The sequence below is a fragment of the Pelobates fuscus genome, chromosome 3, assembly GCF_036172605.1.
Source record: "Pelobates fuscus isolate aPelFus1 chromosome 3, aPelFus1.pri, whole genome shotgun sequence".
Lineage (NCBI taxonomy): Eukaryota > Metazoa > Chordata > Amphibia > Anura > Pelobatidae > Pelobates > Pelobates fuscus.
The window spans coordinates 217,398,780-217,417,000 of NC_086319.1; the positions used below are offsets into that span (position 1 = coordinate 217,398,780).

The following is an 18,221-nucleotide window of genomic DNA, read 5'->3' on the forward strand; positions in this document are numbered from 1 at the left end:
AGGTTTGCCCCCACTAGATACCGAACTATATGATACTCGGACTTACTAGCCACCTTATAACATCCAAACCCCCCCCCCCCCTTCTCTTTTTTTCTAAATAATGTTGGGGACGTGGGCTGAGATGTGTAAACCCCTATCGTAGTCCGTTAGAGACTAATTACAGCTGCCCAGTAGTAGACACGTTATCCCGATGTGGGGAATATATGCCGATACTCTGGGGCCCTTGATACTGCCCAAGTTAATACTTTCTGAGCTTTCTTAGACTCTAGACTTTGCAGAAACCGTTAGGGGCTAATTTGGTAGGCAGCCGATTTATCATCCACTATTTTTACTATCTTTGCCAGGTGGACCGCCTGAGTTGGTGACTAAGTCCAGACGCATGCGCAGGAGTAAACACTATGTTCGCACGCATGCGCCAATACTTGATGGCGTACTGCCCAATCTTGAGTTTTTGCGCATGCGCGAACAGACTGATCCATACATACTCTGTGCGCATGCGCAGTTATCTAATATCCGACATACGCATGCCCACGAGCGGACGTCCTGCCTGGCCCGAGGACTGAATTCTGACGCATGCGCGGGTGGAGGCTCTGTACCCATGAAGGGGGAGAAGTTCCCGCGCATGCGCCGGGTAAAGGGACATGCGCACAACACCACCAGCGGTAATTATTGGATGCGGCTGGCGGGCAATTTGAAACCCCACCTTCTACTGGATTAGTAGAGGGTTGGGTATATAAACAAGGCCAAGGGAGGCGTATTTTGTACCACTACTTGCCCTTGAGAAAGGCGGTTAGACCGCCGAAACGCGCGTTGGGCATTTTTTGTTCCACATGTTTGGACACACTGACATACTTGTGATGCTGACTGTTTTGACAACCTGAGGGAAAACCTCACAGCCCTAGGTACAGACCTGAGGGACTACTCTGAGTCAGGAGCAGCGATGGTAACTATACTCTTTGCATAACTCTGTTTAGACTCAGTCCCTTTTCATTACTTTGTTTTCTCTGTATATACTGTTTGATCTTACTTTCCTTTCGATTTACTTCCTTTTGGTGCACCGGATATACCAGGCATTTTGATATTGGACTAAATTCAAGTACACCTTAGGATTCTCGGAAGCTATTATACAGATTTAACTAGAACACTGCAACTGGGGGAATCCCCCGGCTTTGGTGCTGTTTCCTGGCATATATCAGTGACAGGTAGGCTGAGGTTCCAAGGGAAGCTAGATTAGCAACTATGTATCCTCACAGACTATACTCTGTCTAGAAACTTGATACACTAGTACTTTTTGTGATTGCGGTTGCTACTTGCATTCCAATAGGTTCCCAGCCACACTGGTTCGCCAGTTTACATTACAGTCGCATCGTATCATCTTGTTTTTAACCCTCACAGAGTGGGGTGATCTAATAGGTGGTGTGTTTTTTTTGATATTATAGTTTTTTCTCGCAATTGTTCTATTAAAGTTTTTTGTTATTTTCTTTGTTCTTACTGCCTTGATACTAAGACTGGGGGTAGCGGTAGTGAGATTAAGGACCCCGTCTTTTCGGGGAACTCTTCTCACTCCCTCCGTTTCGATACTTAAAGATGTGATTGATTAGGGTTTTGAACAAGAAAGAAAGATCCTATACGGTGAAAGCCGCTGCTTTTTTCCTCTCCCAAACATCCATAAATCACAGAAATGTCCAATAGTTTCAGGGACTGGGTCTTTGGGAGAGGGCCTATGGAAAGGATTAATATCCAGCTATAACCATTGTGATGGACCTCCAGGGCCGGACTGGCCCACCGGGATACTGGGAAATTTCCCGGTGGGCCGTCGGCATCTGGGGCCGGGCAGACACCTGGGTCTGCTGGCGGCCGCAGGGGTAGCTGTTCTGTCTCTGCTCCCCAGCGTGCAGCTTAATGAGACCGCGGCTGGAATATGACGTCATATTCTGGCCCAGGTCTCATTAAGCTGCGCGCGAGAGGGGGGGAGCAGAGACAGAACAGCTCCCCCAGCAGCCGCCAGCAGACCTCCCCTGCGGCCACTAGCACACCCAGCCGGTCACCCACAGGTAATATGTGTAATTCTGTCCGTGTGAGTGTATGTGTGTGTGTCTGTGTCATGGTGTGTCATGGTGTGTATCTGTGTCATGGTGCGTCTGTCTGTGTCATGGTGTATGTGTGTGTCTGTGTGTATTTAAAAAGTGTTTTTACTCACCTTTTTTATTTCTCCCCACGCCGTGCTGGTCTCCCTTCGACTGGCCCTGCCTCTATGGCTGAGATTATCAAGCTTGATGATCTCAGCCAATCCAATGCTCTGCCATAGGATTGGCTGCAACGTCCCTGAATGTAGGTGCTGCACACTGTGCAATCACACTGTGCAACACTGACACAGGAAGCACCTCTAGTGACTGACTGAGTGACTGTCACTAGAGGTGTCTCTAGGAAGCAATGTAAACACTGCCATTTCTTGGAAAAGTCAGTGTTTACATTGAAAAGCCTGCAGGGACAGGCTATAGACACCAGAACCACTACATTAAGCTGTTTGTGTGTGTGTGTGTGTGTGTGTGTGTGTGCGCGCGCCTGCTAGTGAGTGAGCTTGCTTGCGTGTGTGTGTGTGCCTGCTAGTGAGTGAGTGAGCTTGTGTTTTTATGCCAATGAGTTTATGTATGTAAGACATTGTTTGTCTATGAGGCTGTGTCAGTGAGATTGTCTGTGTCTGCATGTGAGTATGTTTAATGTATAATTAAAGGTTTTACTCTGAAAGGACCAATATTATATATTAGAAAAAGCTATATATATATATATATATATATATATATTACTCAACCATCTGGGGTGGCAAGACATTGCCTTACATATTACATACGGCAATATATGGCGCAATGATTTATGGGGCTGGCATAGATTTTTTTTCCAGGGCTGCTTTACATCCCCAGTCTGGCCCTGTGGACCTCCAAAGTATTTTGAAAGATATCAAATAGGTTTGGCAAATTGTCCAAATGTTTACATGGTAGGACAATTATTCTTTGGTCTCCTGGAGGTGACTGCTCTTTACTCTTCAATTGTGCATTTTCTTCTGAAGTTATTCCAGTTCTGCAAAGGATGTAAAAAGGATGCACAAAAAATATTTGTTGTCACACAATTATTTTTGTTTTATGGGGATTATCTCCAGAAGTATGGAACGACAATGGAGGCAATTGTGCCCTCATTTGTCAACCTCTTTGTGGACTGATGGGAGCTTTGATCCATGTAGGAACTCGTATTTCCATAGATCTGTCAAATTGTTTGTTATGATGGATACATTGACAAACTTCTGTTTGTATGGACTGGGAGAGTTCAGGACCTTGAACAATGTCTCATATTATTTTGAATCTTGAAAGATCTATTGTGTATTGGGGATTTAGCATAAAGTAAAGTCATTACTGCGAATTTCCTTAAACCAACTGTGGGCCACTCTTTTGAGGTCATCTAGTTGCCGTCTGCAACACACATTTACCAATGTTCCATTTGGTGAATTTATATGCGTGAAGAAAAATTATTTTGACTTGGAATCATTTGAAAGATCTGCTCAGATGTAGATTGGACTCTCGTGGCTATTTCTATAGGCAAATACAGTGGTGGGATTAAAATGGACAACAGGAAAAATAGGGAGCTATTGTTTTCAGATGACTATTCTAGGAAAAATGTCAATGGGAGAAAGTGTCATAATAATTCTGTGACTAGGTAGAAGAAGGAGAGAGATGTAGCTTACTTCTGTACTTATTTTAGTGCTGCTTAAACTAGGTAAACTAGCTGTTTAAGTTTTTCATTTTTAACTTTTTTACTTTGCTTAGGTTGTGTGGGGATTTGCAGTTGATTAATAGAATTTAATAAGAGCTTAGTATTCAGCAGGGTGATACATGTAGGGGTCCTTGTCATGGCCCCAGGCATTGAGTTTGTAACACACTGACTATTTTTGGATTATCTGAATATTTTTGGATTTATGATTACTTAAAGGGACACTCCAGACAGCTAAACAAGTTAAGCTTAAAGGGACGCAATAGTCACCTGAACAACTTTAGCTTAATGAAGCAGTTTTGGTGTATAGAACATGCCCCTGCAGCCTCACTGCTCAATCCTTTGCCATTTAGGAGTTAAATCCCTTTGTTTATGAACCCTAGTCACACCTCCCTGCATGTGACTTGCATAGCCTTCCATAAACACTTCCTGTAAAGAGAGCCCTATTTAGGCTTTCTTTATTGCAAGTTCTGTTTAATTAAGATTTTCTTATCCCCTGCTATGTTAATAGCTTGCTAGACCCTGCAAGAGCCTCCTGTATGTGATTAAAGTTCAATTTAGAGATTGAGATACAATTATTTAAGGTAAATAACATCTGTTTGAAAGTGAAACCAGTTTTTTTTTCATGCAGGCTCTGTCAATCATAGCCAGGGGAGGTGTGGCTAGGGCTGCATAAACAGAAACAAAGTGATTTAACTCCTAAATGACAGTGAATTGAGCAGTGAAATTGCAGGGGAATGATCTATACACTAAAACTGCTTTTATTTAGCTAAAGTAATTTTGGTGACTATAGTGTTCCTTTAAATTAAAGCTAGTAAGCTTAAATACCTCTGGTTAGTTTATTTTCTTTAAATTCTGTGTAGTTTTCCTGCAGTGCTGTAAAATGCTTTGCTGTTTTCAGCAGTTTAAGCCAACCTCCTTAGCCACCCCCCCCTTTTTCAGTGAGCTGTAAGCCGCTGTTAGGGACTACGGTAAGTTGTTTACATACATTCGATCCAGAAATCTTTTTCTAGAGTGGATGGGTGTGGCTAAGGAGTCAGGCTTATGGTGCACTATATTGCGAAGCATTTATTATTAATTTTTGTGTGTGTGCATGTTAATGAGGCCAAAACTTAAATCCATTAAATATGTATTGATGATTAGTGTCCATTTAATGTTTTGTTTATCTTGTAATGGAATGATAATTTTTAATGGCTGAGCCACTTCTGGGATTTTTTTTTTTTTTTTTTGCTGATGCACTATGGTTTAGTGGTTTCAATGGAAGCAACGTTAATTTGATTTATTTATGTTGATATTACATTTGTGTGGCTATTTATTGAGTTTTCATATACTTAACTCCCAGATCTAGGCCCTGTTTTGGCAAGGATGGTTTTCCGATACCAGAAGAAGAATATGCCAGGTGAAGGTTGTAGAATTTCAGGAGAATTAAATGAAGATCTATATAAAGGAAATGAAAACCCATTCTCACCTGAAGTGTTTAATGATGCAAAATTCCTATTTGGAGATGACCCAGACAGTGAAGGTAAATCATGGGCAAAGAGAAGTGTTGAGTTAGTTTCAGTGCAGTTATACATTATCTAAATCAGAAATACAATAAACACAATTTAGATATTTTGTATTGCAATTTAAACACACTATCTACTCGTGTCTGTTATCTCTGGTGACACACAAAGAATACATATCTATATTGTGTATGACATTTATTTACATATTTAACCTTATACAGAAATAATTTGTATAATTTTGTTAATAATTTTGTTAATGAATAATAATTAATGCTTTAATAATTTGAAAATAAGGTAAGGTATTTTTCCTTGGTAAATGTGCACGAAGGAACCAACCACTATTTATTTTTTTCTGCTGGTTCATTCTGTTATCAGTTTGTTGCAGTAAAGTTAATGATCTATAAAATTACGATAAAGGAATTAGAGGTGCTTGATGACAAGCCAGAAATGTATACAAGTGCAGTAAGCAACATTAGGGTACTCCACATTTTAGCTAGCTATACCTGAAAAATCAAGGTTTGTTTTCCAAACAGTAAAACTGATATTGGCACTTGGAATCATTAATAACAATATCATAATTTTTTTTTTTTTTTTTACTTTTTTCCACATTGAACTGCTGCATTAAGACTAATAAAAAACCTCTAAATCAGAATATAGTGGAATATTTTCTTATGCTTTCATCCATTGTCATTATTTAAATTTGAAGGGGTATTTTAATAATCAAGATATGTGACATTGTGCTTAGTATGTTCAATATGTTCTATGATTATGATGTTTTTGACTGTTTTTATTTTGCAGGAAGTGAAGGGCCCATTGCAGTGAAAAAATCGAATTCCTTTGAAATTCACAAAGAAAGATCACTGTTCAATCATGGGAGTTCACCATGGCAAAGACATTCCAGCTCTTTGGTATTTTGTCTTAATATAGTAATTGTAGTTAAGCACCAGGCTTTAACTTCATTTCAGGAATTTTTCATAACCACAAATGTAAATTGTTAATTTAGATTTAGAAGTATACACGTCTAAAAGATCTAAAAAGTCTAAAAGATCATTTAAATATAGACATGGGGTTTTCAGGTCTTTATATTCAGTTTTATTTGTCTGACTCTGTTACTAATGTACATTAGAACTTTAATTTTAAAACTTGCATTTGTATATTTATCAGGGAGCATGTGGAGATGAATCTAGGTTTAGAAAAAAGGAGTTTCTACAAAACGATTACCAAGGTAAGCAAAGGTTTTAACCAATTTGTAGTGAAATACTGACTTTTGTGATATGTTGTAGTGTATGTAGTGGTTATGTTGCCTAGAGTCTCTGGGCTCTGACTCCTGTTTTTTTTTTTATATCAAATGGTTTAGGAACAGTTTAAAATAAGCAATTTTTCCATGGTACCCAAAGACTACTCCACCAAAACTGCATTGATAGTGCTGATCTATCACATATGCATTATTAATGTTTAAAGGGCCACTCCACACCCCTAAGGCACTTCAGTTGCTGAAGTGCTTTATGGGTGAGGAGTATCCTATCATAGTGACAGTTTATAAAAGTACTAATTTCTATTAGAAATTGTCCCTTATATAAATAATAAATAAAACACCCACTGCATGTCAATCAAAGAGCCGTGGGTAGGGGAGTTTGAAATTACTCTTGCTATCAAGTACAGTGAGGGAAAAAAGTATTTGATCCCCTGCTGATTTTAAACGTTTGCCCACTGACAAAGATGATCAGTCTAGAATTTTAAATTTAATGGTACTTGTATTTTAACAGTAAGAGATAAAATAATAAATAAATCCAGAAAAACGCATGTCAATGGTTTGGTAGTTATAAATTGATTTGCATGTCAATGAGTGAAAGAAGTATTTGACCCCTTTGACTTAGTACTTTGTGGCAAAACCCTTGTTGGCAATCACAGGGGTCAGACATTTCTTGTAGTTGGCCACCAGGTTTGCACACATCTCAAGAGGGATTTTGTCCCACTCCTCTTTGCAGATCCTCTCCAAGTCATTAAGGTTTCAAGGCTGACGTTTGGCAACTCTAACCTTCTGCTCTCTCCACAGATTTTCTATGGGATTAATGTTTGGAGACTGGCTATGCCACTCCAGGACTTTAATGTGCTTCTTCTTGAGCCACTCCTTTGTTGACTTGGCTGTGTGTTTTGGGTCATTGTCATGCTGGAATACCCATCCACGACCCATTTTCAATTCCTTGGCTGGGCCAAGGAGGTTCTCACCCAAGATTTGACAGTACATGAGCCCGTCCATCGTCCCTTTGATGTGGTGCAGTTGTCCTATCCCCTTAGCAGAAAAGCACCCCCAAAGCATTATGTTTCCACCTCCATGTTTGACAGAGGGGATGGTGATCTTGGGGTCATAGGCAGCATTCCTCCTCCTCCAAACACAGAGAGCTGAGTTGATGCCAGAGACCTCGATTTTGGTCTCATCTGACCACAACACTTTCACCCAGTTCTCCTCTGAATCATTCAGATGTTTATTGGCAAACTTCAGATGGGCCTGTACATGTACTTTCTTGAGCAGGGGGACCTTGCAGGGGGCGCTGCAGTATTTCAGTCCTTCACGGCATAGTGTGTTACCAATTGTTTTCTTGGTGACTCTGTTCCCAGCTGCCTTTAGACCTCCTGTGTAGTTCTGGGCTGATTCCTCACCATTCTTATGTTCAATGAAACTCCACAAGGCGAGATCTTGCATGGAAAACCAGACCGAGGGAGACTGACAGTTATTTTGTGTTTTTTCCATTTGCGAATAATCGCACCAACCGTTGTCACCTTCTTATCAAGCTGCTTGGTGATGGTCTTGTAGCCCATTCCAGCCTTGTGTAGGCCCCTGACCTCCTTGGACAGCTCTTTGATCTTGGCCATGGTGGAGAGTTTGGAATCTGATTGCTTCTGTGGACAGGTGTCTTTTATACAGGTAACGAGCTTAAATTAGGAGCATTCCCTTTAAGAGAGTACTCCTAATCTCAGCTCGTTACCTGTATAAAAGACACCTGGAAGTCAGAAATCTTGCTGATTGATAGGGGATCAAAAACTTATTTCACTCATTGACATGCAAATCAATTTATAACTTTTTTGACATGCGTTTTTCTAGATTTTTTGTTGCTGCTGTTCTGTTTCTCACTGGTAAAATACACCTACCATTAAAATTATAGACTAATCATTTCTTTGTTAGTGGTCATACGTTCAAAATCAGCAGGGGAGCAAATACTTTTTTCCCTCACTGTATGTCTTAGAGTGGGGTATTCCCTTGAAAGTAATACATTTACTATGCCACTGCCAATTAAGAGTTTAGAATAGTTGGAGGGTTAATGCCACCTTTCACAGCCACTAAAGGCACATCCGCTGCACTGACCAAGTAAAACCCTGTTACGTGACACGGAAGCCCTGTAGGAATGCATTGAAGTTTGAATGCGTGCATTGTGCTCGCATGGTGAAATACTGGTGTGGTTCATGTGCTGCTCCCCTTGGTGATTCTAATAATAATTTTACAAATGTGGTTGCTTATGTGAAGGGACTGTCTAATTACATCTTAGTTCTGGTAGCGATGTGCTTACATGGTGCATAGTTCATGTTACAATCCTTGTAACACTATTGGGATTGCTGTGCGTTTACTCAGCATACTAGCTGCTGTGTTTCTGTTTATGCGGCCCTAGCCACAGCTCCTCTTTCTTTGATGAAGTTATCCTTGTTACAATACCTATTGCATAAAATGACTTAAACCAGCTAAGTTATAATAGGCCACTTTTGCATTTCAGGTGGAACACCAAAGATTGCATTATTCATGCGGCGGGCAGATAGCTCCTCTTCACTAGCCGAAAAGGAGTACGTTAGATCACTCGATCTTTCAGCAAATGACTTGGAAACCATTGATCTAATAACTAAAAAGTCCACTTTAATGAGTCACTTGGAACGTCTTGAAAAATTAGAGCTACAACAAAACTCATTGGCTGTATTTCCAAAATCACTCTGTGATGTAAGAGTAACTATACAATATGATAACTTACTTTTAATTGCAGTTAATGAAAGGAACAATGAGAGCATGATTTGCTATTTACTAATTATGAAACAGTGTGTATGTAGATCTGTATGTATGTGTATTACATGATTGATTTATGTATTTTTGTCGAAGGATCATTTACGAGAAGCTGGGCTCCAGGAGTGGGTGAAGAAAAGGGCACAAGAATATATTGCATTTGTAGAATACTAACTAAACCAACATCACTTGTCATATATGTTTCAAACATTTCATCTGTTCACCTGAGGGCAGGGCCGGATTAACATAGGGGCTGATGGAGCTGCAGCTCCAGGCCCAGGCCCATGGAATAGGCCCATTGATTTAAAAAAAAAAAAATATATATATATATTTTTTTACATTTTTTTTTTTACACACTACGCTTAAGGTTGCCAGGTATTTCTCATGCATTTCTTAGGGTTGCCAGGTATTTCTCAGAAGTATTTCTCAGGTATTTGAGGCTGCCTAGCCGGTGCCGGTATTGCAGTAATACCGGCAATACAAATGTCTGTCTCAGTATAAACAGAGATTATTCTGCAGTACCAGCGCCGGCCAGTAGGGGTCGCTGTTTGTGTGGATAGAGGCAGTGATAAGAAGTTACGGCATCTCCCTCCCTGCCTCTCTCTATTCTCTGATCCGCGCGGGAGCAGCTCTGCACAGAGAGTCCAGACAGCAGCTCCGAGACATGGGGATGCTGAGACATTGGGACACTGGGGAACATTGTGGAGAGCCACGAATGCAGCGCGAGCGAGGGGTCCACGTCTGGCGCTGGCCAGTAGGGGTCGCTGTTTGTGTGGATAGAGGCAGTGATAAGAAGTACGGCATCTCCCTCCTTGCCTCTCTCTATTCTCTGATCCGCGCGGGAGCAGCTCTGCACAGAGAGTCCAGACAGCAGCTCCGAGACATGGGGATGCTGAGACATTGGGACACTGGGGAACATGCGGACCCTGAGACACTAGGGACACAGTGGCCCCATGTCTCGCAGTGGCCACTACTCTGTGTCCCCATGTCTCCCAGCCACTGTCCCTAGTGTCTCAGTGGCCCCATGTCTCCCAGTGTTCCCATGTGTCCCTATGTCTCTAAGTGTCCCCTAGTGTCCTAGTGACATTGGGAGAAATGGGGACACAGACTCTAAGGGACACTGGAAGACATGGGGATACAAACATTAGGGAACACTGGGTGACATGGGGACACTGAGGCACTAGGGGACAATGAGAGACATGGAAACACTGGGGGACACAGGGAGACATGGGGACACTGGGCGACTTTGAGACCTAGGAGACATGGGGCACTCCCAGTGTCCCCACGTCTCCCAGCCAGTGTCCCTAGTATCTCAGTATCCCCATGTGTCCCTGGTGTCTCTTAGTGTCTGTAGTGTGCCAGTGTCCCTAGTGTTTCCTAGTCTCCCAAAGTCCCCTAGTCTCCCAATGTCCCCATGTCTCCTAGTGTCTCAGTGTTCCCTAGTATAAAAGAAAAAAATCTCAGGCACTCACTGTAATAGATTTAGGCAGGTTTATTGGACACCGCAATGTTTCGACCTGTACCCAGGTCTTTATCAAGTCTCCAATGTCCCCTAGGTATCAGTGTCCCCTGTGTATCAGAGTGTCTCAGTGCCCCATGTCTCTCAGTGCCCGATGTCTCACAGTGCCCGTAGTGTCTCCTAGTAGTTTCCCCTAGTAATGTCCCCTAGTATAAAATAAAAAAATCTCAGGCACTCACTGTGATAGCGTTAGGCAGGTTTATTGGACACTGCAACATTTTGACCTGTACCCAGGTCTTTATCAAGTCTCCAGTGCCCCCTACATATATCACAGTGTCTCAGTGCCCCATGTCTCCCAGTGTCCCCTCGTGTCTGTCACCCTGTGTCCCCATGTCTCCCAGTGTCCGCAAGAGTCTCAGTGTCCCCAGGTCTCCCAGTGTTCCCTATTATCTGTGTCCCCATGTCTCCCAGTGTCCCAATGTCTCTCAATGTCCCCTAGTGTCCTAGTGACATGGGGACACTGGGAGACATGGGGACACAGACACTAAGGGACTGGGAGACATGGGGACATGCGCCCTTTTTGTGTATGTTTGCCCTTTCGAACGTTCTGGTTATGTGATTTGTGTCAGTGGCCCATCCTTTTACCGCATCCATAGACTTCCTGCTTTACTGGACACTGCTGTTAGGGGGTATAGGTTTACTTGATAGATGAAAGCGTGAGATTAGCAAAGGGTTTGTGTTTACTCATAGTTGCATTCTATGAGTTTCCCTCCAGCACCATCTCCATCAGATACATGATGCTTAGGAGGTAGGACTGTTTTAGTGTTTTTGGTCAATAAGATTTTGTAATTAGGCCCATCATAATTATCAGCACCAGGCCCACTGGGCTCTTAATCCGGCCCTGCCTGAGGGTGACCCTTCAACTGTGCCATTACAAATCATGAACTGGGATAGTTTGCTGAAATGCTTTGTGTCTGGAGTCTTTCATATTTGTGATTGGTTATAAGTTTGGCTATTTCAATAGAAATTAGCACTTTTATATTTGGACACAGAAACAGCCATGAAAATGTTTTTCCCTTCCCACAGAGCTAACAGAAATGTCATGTGCTCTGGGTTGCAGCACACCTGCCTTCCTTCTCCTCAGTGAACTATACTACAGTTAATTAAGAAGCATTGGAAAGCTACGATTGATGAGCATGCAATTGCGGCTTTAGAACAGCGCCTTCCCAATGAGATGACTTTGATTTCTATATTCCCTGGCACAAACTAAAAGTCTGTGCTAAGAAATGAGGGGACTGCTTCTTTTGCAAGCTGTTTTTCACCCCAGATCCCATAAGAAAATATGCAGAAGAAAAAAAAACTTTTTTCTTTGAGGGTATAACTGTTAAAGAAAAAAACTAAACTTTTTCAATAGAGCATTCATTTAAAGGGTTTTCAGTTGTACTACTAACAGTGGAAAACCATCACTCCAAAATGGCAACCAGTTATACTTTGATAAACAAACTGTCCGTATATACTCGAGTATAAGCAGAGTTTTTCTGCACATTTTCTATGCTGAAAAAGCCCCCCTCGGCGTATACTTGAGTCAAGGTCTGTATTATGGCAACTTACATTGCCATAATACAGACCAGGACTGCCGGGCTCATTACTGTTGGGGGCCGGGAGCAAGCTGTTACTTACCTGTGCAGCAGCTCCGTTCACCTACGTTCCGTTCAGCTCCCTGTGTAAATCTCGTGGTCAGCGTGCCGCGCGGAGCGCGAGATTTACACAGGGAGCTGAGCTGAGCTGAGCTGAGCTGAACGGAACAGAGGTGAACGGAGCTGCTGCACAGGTAACCGCTTCCTCCCGGCCCCCCTCCTGCACATCCCATGCCACTAGACCACCAGGGATTGAGAGCCCCCCTCCCTGGCCAGGCAACAAGCAGGAAAGGGGGACAAAAAAAAAAAGAAACAAATATTAAAATAATAAAATAGTAACAATATTAAAATAATAAAATATTAAAATAAAAAATGCCTTCCCCCTACCAGTTTACACACACTACACAAACACACACACTCTGCATCATATATACACACACTGCATTCACACAAACACTCTGCATTATTTACACACACTGCATTAACACAAACACACATTCTGCATTATATACACACACTGCATTCACACAAACACTCTGCATTATTTACACACACTGCATTCACACAAACACACACTCTGCATTATATACACACACACTATGCATTATACACACACACTGCATTCACACAAACATACACTCTGCATTATATACACACACTGCATTCATACAAACACACACTGCATTCATTATATATATACACACTACACAAACACACACACACTCTGCATTCATTATATACAGACACTGTAAATAAATATTCAATTAATATAATTTTGGGGGGATCTAATTTTATTTAGAAATTTACCAGTAGCTGCTGCATTTCCCACCCTAAGCTTATACTCGAGTCAATAAGTTTTCCCAGATTTTTGTGGTAAAATTACGGGCCTTGGCTTATATTCGGGCCGGCTTATACTCAAGTATATATGGTTCTTTAAAATATATTTGCTGAGAGCAGCTGACAAGACGCATATGTGTGGGGCTCCATTACAACCCCGCAATTAAGAGCCTACTTTGGTCACAAAATGCACTTACGAGACAAATCACCCCCTTGCAGTCATTATGGATCGTAAGCACAGACGACACCTTCGTTCAGAAACGAGCAAACAGCCGGACGTCAGACTCTCCTTTCAGAGGCCTGTACCACCACAGCAGGCCAAGATGGTGCCTGAGACCCAGAGGGTGATCCAGAGACCGCAGAGAAATCAAATGAGGAATTACTTACCTCAACTTGCCCAGGTGGAGTATATCACTCTTCTGAGTCAGAGGGAAACTCCTCGCCCTCCACTAACGGAGACGTTAAGAGATTGCTGGTGGAGCTGCGACAGATCTGGAAAGCAGACCTCCTTAAGAAACAGGCTGAGGTCAGTGTAATCCACAAGCAGACCTAGGCAGTGGAGGAAAGGGAGACCTGTAGACACCAGCAGCTGAGTGCAACCACATGCGAACTAGAGAGTCTCACAGTCCAGGTCCACCTACTGAAGAAGTCCGTGATGTCTCTGGAGACATCGCCCCTGAAATGAATGCATTAGAGGGGTACCTGAAATGGGTGGAGAGGGTGATGTACTCCCATTTGTGCAAAAAATAATAATAACCTCCATGGGCCTCAGAGGGAGCTCCGAGCCCACATTTATTAACCTCTGTGTTCCTGGTAAAAAAATATTTATTGCGGTTACAAGAGACATCTCTTTGAAAACAGCGATTCTAAATAAATCCAGAACAATGGGCAAAGTAAACTGTTACATAGTTACATAGCTGAAAAGAGACTTGCATCCATCAAGTTCAGCCTTCCTCACATTTGTTTTTTGCTGTTGATCTAAAAGAAGGCAAAAAAACCAGTTTGAAGCACTTCCTATTTTGCAACAAACTAGGGAAAAAAATCCTTCTTGAGCTCAGAATGGCAGTCAGATTAATCCTTGGATCAAGCAACTATTACCCTACATTGAAAAATTATATCCTTGAATATTCTGTTTTTGCAAGTATGCATCTAGTTGCTGTATGGACTCTGATAAAACCACTTCTTCAGGCAGAGAATTCCACATCCTGATTGTTCTTACAGTAAAAAATACTTTTCTTTGCCTTAGACTAAATCTTCTTTCTTCCAGTCTAAACGCATGACCTTGTGTCCTATGTAAAGTCCAGTTTGTGAATAGATTTTCACACAATGGTTTGTATTGGCCCCGACTATATTTGTATAATGTTGTCATATCCCCTCTCAGGTGACGTTTTTCTAAACTAAAGAGGTTTAAATTTGTTAACCTTTCTTCATAGCTAAAATGTTCCATTCCTTTTATTCATTTTGTAGCCCGCCTCTGCACTTTTTCTAGTGCCATAATATCCTTGCCGAAGTGCATAACTTTGCATTTTGCAACATTAAATTTCATCTACCATTTGAGTCCCCAATCTATCTAAATCCCTCTGCAGCAAAGTAATATCTTGCTCACATTGTATTACTTTACAGAGTTGTGTGTAATCTGCAAACACTGAAACATGACTTTCAATGCTTTTTTCAAGATCATTTATAAATATGTTAAATAGAAAGTGTCCCAGAACAGAACCCTGAGGGACACCACTTGCCACCTCTGTCCAGCTTGAAAATTAACCATTAATGGCAACTCTTTGTACTCTATTTTTAAGCCAATGTTCTACCCAAGAACAAGAATTTTCATCTAGACCGATTTCTTTGAGTTTAACCCCTTAAGGGTTAAATGTGTGACATGTCATGATTCCCTTTTATTCCAGAAGTTTGGTCCTTAAGGGGTTAAACACTAATCTATTGTGTGGAACTGTATCAAATGCCTTGGCAAAATCCAAATACATAACATCCACTGCAACACCCTGAGCTATACTTCTACTTACTTCTTCATAGAATGCAATCAAGTTAGTTTGACATGACCTGTGCTTTATAAAACCATGCTGATTTTGGCTGATAACCATGTTCTTCTCAAGGAATTCTTGAATATTATCCCTTAATAACCTTTCAAATACTTTTCCAGCCTCAGAAGTTAAGCTCACAGGTCTATAAGTTCCAGGCACGGATTTTGAACCCTTTTTGAATATAGGAACCAACTGTGATGGAAACCAGATCGCATTTTACAGTGACCTCCAATTCTCCGTCCTGGCAGAAAAGAGATGATTGGCTCCAGTAGCCAAAAGGCTACGTGACCATGCAGTGAAATATCAGTGGGGAGCAAAAGGATCTCTGGTGGTGACTGACAGCAAAGAAACATACACTGTCACATCGGCTGATGATGCAGAATCATGCTTTCGCAGTCTCTGTTTACCAGCTGAAAAGCAAGCAGTACCCATAGCGCAATAAGCATCACCAGAACGAGAACATACAATCCGCAGGCCATCCTCTAGGCCTTTACAGGCCACACACTCCCAAGGACTGACATTCCTCCTACAGTCCTATATCAGATCTCCTAGAGGTGTATGCAGTTCCCAGCAGTTCACTATACATTCAGTGCTGTGTGTTTTTTTATGTCTGTCTTCTCTACCCATACCCAGTGAAATGTTTTACTATTATTCTTTTACAATTAACAGATAATAGAAAAGCTATATAATTTTTTTTTTTTACATTTTTTTATTTTTGTAGTGCACAAAGGGTCGCCCGTGCCTCTTAATGCTGGCTTAGGTGGCTGCAAGGGCTGGCACTTTCCTGTGTGGCGGGATCGGGAGCTAGGAGCCGCTTTATTTGGAAGCGTGGGGTGGTATAAGGTTCTCCTCTTGCTGTTTGTGCACATGGCGCCCGCCATTTTGGAGGCAGTCAATCGCGATGGCGGGGCTTACCTGGCATCCCAGGGAGTCCCCCTGCGTCTGATCCGGCCATCCTGGGCCATGAGATCGCAAGGTCCTTGCGAGGACCTCACCATCACATGGACGGAAGAGCCGTCCATAGCAATGCCAGCAGACGGAGTGCCTGGAATGCATTAGATGTTGGAATCCATTAGATCACACCCTAACATCTCTGGAATCAAAACAGGAGATACAGAACTGAAGATTACCGCCTTTGTTGATGACATATTAATTTATATTACACAGCCACTGGATTCTCTCCCTGCTATCATGCACCTTATACTTATATATGAAGATGTTTACTATTATTCACTTAACACTGGTAAGACACAAGCCTTATGCATAGGCCTCCCCCATAATGCAGTCACACTACTTAAACAGTCATGCCAGTTTGAATGGTGCACCTCCTCCATGAAATATCTACGTGTAATATTTACGAAAAATGAATCTGAACTATATTCCGCAAATTATATTAAAATCTGGCATGACTGTAAACACCTACTCCAGAAATGGTCACCTTTATAGCTGTCTTGGATGGAATGCATATCTGCACTAAAAATGTCTATAGTCCCTAGGCTACAATATTTGTTTCATACCAATCCCACTTTCCTATTTTAAACTGTTCCAGACAGACTAAAATAAATTCATCTGGGCAGGGAATAGACCAAGGGTAGCCAGAAAACTATTGAGATCTCCAAAATCCCAGGGTGGTCTTGCAGTAGTAGTAAATTAAGCTCCACCTGGAGGTATAGGCAGTGAATGATAGTCTCTGTTAAGCTATAGACCTTGTAATTTAATATATCTTCCAGTATGTAACTGCCTGAAAATACACAATGTCTTAGGCTTGATAACCTACACACCACAGTTCATGATGGCTATAGCTGTTGATTATCGCTTGTGAATACTACTAATTGTTTAAACATAAAAAAAAAAAGTGCATGTATACTCGAAAAACCCATTGTTACATATGTCTCAATAACGCATGAGGATTGCCGTTGGGGTACCTCACATGCGTCTGTTCACTTGATATGCACTGCAAAAATAAAGAATAAAAAAAAATAAAATAAACCCTACTGTACATTTCTATGTGCCTGGAAAATAGCTGTTGGCTCAAAATGGGATTTTCTATGTGTTACATTGCTTATATTACCTTCCCCTATCTCCCCCCACACACATTTTTCCCTTTCTATACCCTCTCCTTCTTGAAAAAATTAAAAGTATAAATGAAAAAACAAAAAAAAACTATAAGAAATTATGATTTGTGTAAAGAGAAAAATCTTGGTAGTATAATCACTCTGACAAACTTTATGAAGTCTACTATCACTCTGACAAACATTTTAGATGTCTACTATCATTTTCACCTCCAGGCCTTGAAATCATTGACATATCTGGATCTTCGAAGCAACAACTTCAACTCTTTTCCTTCCTGTGTAATGGAGATAAATTCCCTTACATTCCTTGACATCTCAAGGAATGAAATAGGGCCATCTCTGGACTTGAACATAACCGCAGCATGTAGAAGTTTAAAACACCTGAATCTCTCGTACAACCAGCTGAAATATTTTCCAGACATCATTGGGAATGTTGCAGTGAAACTTGAAGAGTTAATCTTGGAAGGGTAAGATCTGAATAGAGGAGTGACATGTTAATTTCATAGAAATGCTTTAAAAAAAAAAAAAAAAAAGAATCAATGAATCTGGCTTCTCCCTAGTAAACTAATTGCACATTTGACAAATAAGGAAGCAGTCTTTCAGAATGGATCTGTTTTCTTTCTGTGGATTTTAAAAACTATCCTTGACACACTTATTCTTTTGTAATTACTATGTCCCCTTTAGCTCATTTAAGACAATTAATACTTTACTTTTAGGCAGTCCTATTGAACTGTTAAAGTTCGTATTTTTGCTAAAAACCCACCTTTGACCAATTCACAGAAATTGAGGTGGAAGTTGGAGTGAATGTCTTCCAGTATATTACATTACCAGGAAGAGCATATTATGATTTATCAACTTTTCCAGT

The 18,221-nt window shown here is 41.3% G+C and overlaps 1 protein-coding gene across 1 annotated transcript in view; it reads left to right on the forward strand.

Annotated features, from left to right (window-relative positions):
- Window positions 1-18,221, forward strand: part of LRRK2 (leucine rich repeat kinase 2) — a 245,907-nt gene that overhangs the window by 113,009 nt on the left and 114,677 nt on the right. Inside the window, exons 20-24 of the mRNA XM_063448081.1 lie at window positions 5,105-5,284; window positions 6,066-6,175; window positions 6,432-6,492; window positions 9,035-9,252; window positions 17,573-17,823. Coding sequence (XP_063304151.1) covers window positions 5,105-5,284; window positions 6,066-6,175; window positions 6,432-6,492; window positions 9,035-9,252; window positions 17,573-17,823 — 820 coding nt within the window. The remainder of the gene's footprint in view (window positions 1-5,104; window positions 5,285-6,065; window positions 6,176-6,431; window positions 6,493-9,034; window positions 9,253-17,572; window positions 17,824-18,221) is intronic.